Source organism: Aptenodytes forsteri, unplaced genomic scaffold, assembly GCF_000699145.1.
Source record: "Aptenodytes forsteri isolate BGI_AS27 unplaced genomic scaffold, ASM69914v1 Scaffold534, whole genome shotgun sequence".
Lineage (NCBI taxonomy): Eukaryota > Metazoa > Chordata > Aves > Sphenisciformes > Spheniscidae > Aptenodytes > Aptenodytes forsteri.
This window is the reverse complement of record NW_008795712.1, coordinates 149,461-155,147: the sequence shown is the minus strand read 5'-3', so window position 1 is coordinate 155,147 and position 5,687 is coordinate 149,461. Positions and strand designations below refer to the sequence as shown.

Sequence of the window (5,687 nt, the reverse complement as noted above, 5' to 3'; positions counted from 1 at the left end):
GAGCGGTTGTGTGGCCCGGGGTGAGGATGGGGACCTGCTGCGTGGCCACGCTCAGGGATGGGGACCTGCCACGTCGTTCTGCCGGGGGACAGGGACATGTTTCATGGCTGTGCCCAGTGACAGGGACCTGCCATGTGACTGTGCCCAGCGACAGGGACACGCTGCAAGGCCATACCTTGGGACCCGCCACGCGGCCGTGCATGGGGATGGGGATCTGCCACGTGGCTGCGCCTGGGGACCTGCTGCGTGGCTGTGCTCAGGGATGGGGACAGCTTGGTGGTGGCCACGGCAGGAGCTGGGAGGCCCTGGAAGAGGACGGTCACACGGAGAGTCCCCAAATTGGGCACAGGGTGCAAAACTACAAATGCATTTCCCGCCTTGGGTCCTCCTGTCCCCATCACCACCCGCCACGGTCCCTCCGCACCGTGCAGGGTGCAGGCTGCGGGTGCCTTATCCACGTCCCAAAGCCACATCGGTGTCCATCGCTGTCCCCACACTGTCCCCTTGCCCAGCTGTGGCTCCTACCTGCTGCTGGCTCTGCTCCTCCAGGTTGAGCTTGACCTCGAGGGACTGGCGCGCTTCGAGGAAAGCTTTGCGGTGCTTGCGGTCGGCCATGTAGTAGGACATGGTGCCCACCGTGATGGCGCAAAGGTAGATGGCAACGTTGGACAGGATCTTTGGGGACAGAGAAAAGGAGATGGGGGTGAGCGGAGCCGCGGGGAAGCCCGTGCGCACCCCGGGGACGGCACCGCTGTCACCGCAAGTCCCTCTTTGGGCGGCAGAGCCTGATAGATGAGAGTGGAAAAAAATACTCAAATGCTGGAGGACATAAAATACACCCTGGGGATAAATCACCAAGCCATGGCCACTGTTAGCTGCTGGGGGGGAGACTCACTGGGGACTGGGGGGACCGTCACAGTGGCTCTGCAGGAGGGGTCCAGCCAGGGCTCACGCCCCGAGCAGCCCAGGAGACCTCGTGCTCCCCGTGGGCTGACTCCGCTTCATTAAAACTTGCAGAGATGTTTTGGAAAAAGGCAGCAGGCCGGCAGGGGCTGGGTGCAGCCCCGGGGGAAGGCGCTGCTGAAGGCGAGTGGCTCTCAGCGACTCACGTGCCATCCGCTCCCCCCACCCCTGCCACGGGAATTACACCCCTTTGTGCAGAAAAAGTTCATAAAAACACCGTCAAACCCTAAAAAATCACGCGTTTACTCATGTTCCTGCCCCTCTACATCCCTCTCCACGGCCAAAAGTACAGGTGTGAGCCTGCAGCGCTGGAGATGCCCCTGGGTGTTGCTGGCTGTGACAACCCACCCCGTTTTCTTTGGGCTTTCAGGGGAGCATGGCACAGAGGCTCACTGCCTCATCCCGAAGGCTGGACCTGTCCCATCCCTGGGCTGGACCCTGTCCCCGTGGGCAGGACCCTGTCCCATCCCACAGGCTGGACCCACCCCACGGGCTGGATCCCGTCCCTGCAGCCCGGGAGGGGACGGAGCAGGTTTGCAGATGGGAGCAAAGAGCTCTTCGTGGAAAATGTGACTGATGAGGGAAAGTTGAAAGAATTCAGTTTGTTTAGTCTAGAAAGGGGAAGAGCGATGGGGAGGATGTGATAACAGGCTCCAGCTATGCTGAAAGGGCGATGGGGACATGGAGATGTCCTCCCACCCCGCGGGCCATGGGCTGTGTCACAGCCGGTGTGGAGGAGGCAGTGGGAAGAGCACGGAGCCGTCCCCGGGCTTGTCTCCATCAGGGATGTGCTGGCGTGCTCAGCATCCTTCTCCTGATCCCCAACTCCCCGGTACCGACCTTATCCCGCCCCTCGTCCCCGTATCCCATAGCCCAGCTTGGTCGGAGGAAAGCCCTGGCCCCAAAGCCATCCCTGGATGTCCCCGTCCTCGAGGGTTTCATCACTCAACAGCATCGAGGCCCGAGCAGCCCGGTCTCATCGCATGGCGACAGGGAGGAGCTGCCAACCCCTTCCATGCAGGGGGGAAACTGAGGCACGAATGAAACAGGCCACGTGCAGCAATAAATACAGGGCCCTGGCGCTGGGGGTTTGGGTGCTGGCATGGCACCGTGGTTGACAAAACGATTTGCAGCAAGGAAACTTTTTTTGGGGGGGGAGAAAGCATGAGGAGCAGGGGAGAGCGCCTGAGACCCCCAGTTGATGCAGGGCCGGCTCCTGCCCCAGGCCCAGCCGCCACAGCTGGGGGATCCCCGGGGAGCCCCCGCACCTGCGGTGCAGCAGACGGCGAGCGAGGAGCCGTCTGGAGGTGGACACAGAGAAGAAACCCCCAAACTAGCAGCCACTTGTTATTTTTAACCAGCCTCTCAGGTTGTCATGACGACGGGCCACTCTGCCGAGGCTGGATGGGCATGGGGCAGCTCGGCACAGCTCGGCACACCGGCGCCACCGGGCACCGCACACCGCATGGCACAGCCACGCCGAGCATCTCCACGTCCCACGCCGAGCATCTTCTGGCTCCATCCTGCAGCCGTGCAATGGATGCTCGGACCCCAAAAACCTCCCCCGGCGCAGCCCGAGCTGCAAAACACCTCCTGGCACCCCAAACACGGCGGGGAAAGCCCCGACACGGAGGAGACCCCACTCCCGGCACAGTCACCGGTTATTATTTGCACTCAGTAACTTGGGGGCAGCAAGAGCAAGACACATGCAGAAGGAGCGCGCACGGCCGGTGGAACGAGCCTTATCCCTCCTTCCCCATCCAGCCCCATCCGTGTCCCGCAGGAAGGGTCCCGGTGGGATGCGCCGGGGCCATCCAAACCAGGCACAAGGTCATCGGCCGAGCCCGAGGATCCTTCGCAGATGGTTTGAGCACGACCGCAGCAGATAATGGCTTCAAGCGCCGCCGAACCCCGACCCCCTGCCACGATTCAGCCCTCGGGCTCCTCCTCGACAGCCGGCAGCGGGGCAGAAGCTGCCGGCATCTCTCGCGAACCCCCCCCGGGCTGCGCCGGCCCCGCTCAAGCGACATCCTCTGGTTCATCCTATTAATAGCAGTGCCCTCCGGGAGCCACACCGCTGGCTATAATAATAAAGCGTATGATGTTTATTTCTGGACATAATGTTCCTCCTTTTGCAGCAGGCAGAGGCTGAGGCAAGCCGCGTTGCCAAGGTTTTACCGGCCCTGGACTCTCTGTGCCACGGCAATGATTAACGCGGCGGCAGCTCATGCCCGCTGCCGGCCAGGGGGTGCCCGCATGCCCCCTTGCCGCCCGCATCTCGGGGCTGGTGGCAGCGAGAGGTTTCCTTGGCTTCGGATCGGCCACGTGCGGCGTTTGCATCCCAGATAGGGAGCGAAACCTGGAAAAGCCACTGCCGCCCCGGGATTTCTCCCGCCGGCGCGGTGCCGCCGGCCGGGCATCACTGGGAGGGCACCCATGCCGCCGCCCCAGCACCCAGACTGGCACGCTCCAGAAACCATGCCCAAAAAGTGCTTTTCTTTACAAAATCCTGTGTAATGCCAGGAGATAGCCCACGCCAGGGGACCAGCCCCAAACCATACACCCCAGGGGCAGGGAAAAATCCGTATCTTCAGGGTTTTTGGAGAACAGGCTCCATTTTCCAAACTCCTGGTGCGACCATGGGCTCAAGACTCCCAAAAAGCAAATAAATAACCCCCCCTCTCTCTTCCTATTTAGGCTGGGAGCAGCTGGAGGTCTCCCAAGACCTGACCCAGAGCATCCCAAATTCCCGTAGCATCCTCCCACGGAGCGCACACCATTAATGGGGCAGAGCGGATGCTTCCAGCAGGATTTTCCCCGCTGCCGTCAGCAGCCACTGGCACGCAAGTTTTCAGCTCTGGCTTTCCGCCCCACCCTCCACCCCCGGCCATGGAGAGGCTTCCCAGATCGACGGGTGCGTGGCGGGGCCACCCAGCGGGGACATTGGTGGGAGGAAAGGGACTCGGCCAAGCCGTGAAACCTACTGATTTAGGGAATAAAAACAGTCTCTAGCTGCTCCAGGCGGGTATTTCCCAGGAAATGTTAAGAAGCCGATGGGCCAGGGACCGCTCTCCCCCCGCCTGACCCCCATGGCCCCTCCTGTGCTGCGTGCGTGAATGGGTGGCCCGTCCTTGGGGCCACGTTCGGGCTCGGGGACGCTGTTTCCCCGGCTTTGCCGGTGCAGAAAAAGCACCCCAAAGCACCCCCGGGCTTTGCCCCAGGCACGGGGCTGGGTGACGGGCAGCGCCCAGGGACCAAGCTGGGGCCAAGCGGCCGCCCAGCTCCATCCTCCTGGGAAAGCTCCGGTGGCTGTTTGTGAGCCCAGAAGCTGGGTTCCTGCCATGTTTCAGCTAAAAATGGCCATTTTTGGCCATTTTTAGCCATTTTTGCAATTCAAAGGGAAACGGGCACAAGCAAGGCCGCTGGGCAGGGTGGATGGGGGAGCCTGCAGTCCACCGTGCCTCAGTTTCCCCAGCAGCCCAACCACAGCCCATGTGTCCACGCACCTCGGGTGGCTCCTGGGGACGGACGCGTGCTTGCAGGGCCGGGTCTGAGGCCACGTGCCGCAGCACGGGCGGGTGCTCCTGCACTCCCCAGCACCCCACTCCCCATGCGGGTTGATCCCTGGATATGTTTTGGGGAGCCCCCTGCTCCCAGCAAACACCACGATCAGCTCGCAGGGTCCGGATCAAGCACGGCTTTAGGGTCAGGGCATAGGGACGGAGAGGGACCCCACGGTAACTCATGGAATCACCAGATGGGGATGATTTGCCCGTCAGCCCCCCACCACCCCAGGGGACCCCATGCCCCCCTCCCGTACCTGTCTCAGCAGCGCGCCCTCGTCCAGGGCATCCTGCCGCTGCTGGGCGACGGTGACACCGAGCACCAGCGTGTGAATGCTGCAGGAGACGGCGGTGATGAACACGATGGGCGCCAAGCGCAGCGGCAGGGTGATGAAGAAGGAGAAGACGAAGAAAGCCTGCCAGCCCACCGTGTCGCTGGCCTCGGGCGAGCGGGAGAAGTTGAGACCCAGGTAGCAGAAGATCTGGGCCAAGATGAGGACCCAGAGGACGTAGGGCAGGAACCTGCGGGCCACCCGCTCGGGGAGCAGCCTGTACTTGCAGAGGACGAAGAGCAGCATGTGGGCGACCAGCCCAGCCGCCGCCGCCAGCACCGGGGCCAGCTTGTCGGCGGTGTAGACCACGGCGCACATGACGAGGACGTAGCAGTCGAAGAGGGCGGCGAAGACCACCAGCACCAGGAGGGTCTCGTGGCGTTGGCGGCGGAAATAGGTCTGGTAGAGGTTCTCCAGGGACTCGGGAGCAAAGGTGAGGCGCATGAAGCGGGGTAGGCAGAGGCAGGGTCCTGAGCTGCGTACCGTCACCTCGTGGGTCCGACCCACGCCATGCTCGGGGTCCGACGGCAGGCTCACCGAGTAGTCGGCGGAGTACTCGGCCGAGCACTCGGGCTCTGAAAAAGCCCTGTTCCTGGGCATCGCGGCACCTTCCCCTGCTCCGGCCCCGCAGAAATGCCGCGGTCCCCCGCTCCCCGATGCTCACCGGGGCATTGCCCGCAGCATCCCCGTCTCACCGGCCGCCGAGCCGCGAGGCCTTTTCCCTTCTCCTGCAGCCGTAACCCCAAATCCCGCCGTGTGCCGAGGAGCGGCCGAAGGAGGGAAAGGGGGATAATTATAAATAACCGCCGGCGTGGCGCGGGGAGGCGGG

General features: G+C 63.1%; 1 protein-coding gene across 1 annotated transcript in view; it reads right to left on the bottom strand.

Annotated features, from left to right (window-relative positions):
- ADCY3 (adenylate cyclase 3) overlaps positions 1–5,458 on the bottom strand; it is a 15,656-nt gene extending 10,198 nt beyond the window's left edge. The window contains 2 exon segments of the mRNA XM_019473170.1: positions 526–675; positions 4,784–5,458. Of these exon segments, the coding sequence (XP_019328715.1) occupies positions 526–675; positions 4,784–5,458 (825 nt within the window).
- Positions 5,459–5,687: the final 229 nt, after the last annotated feature.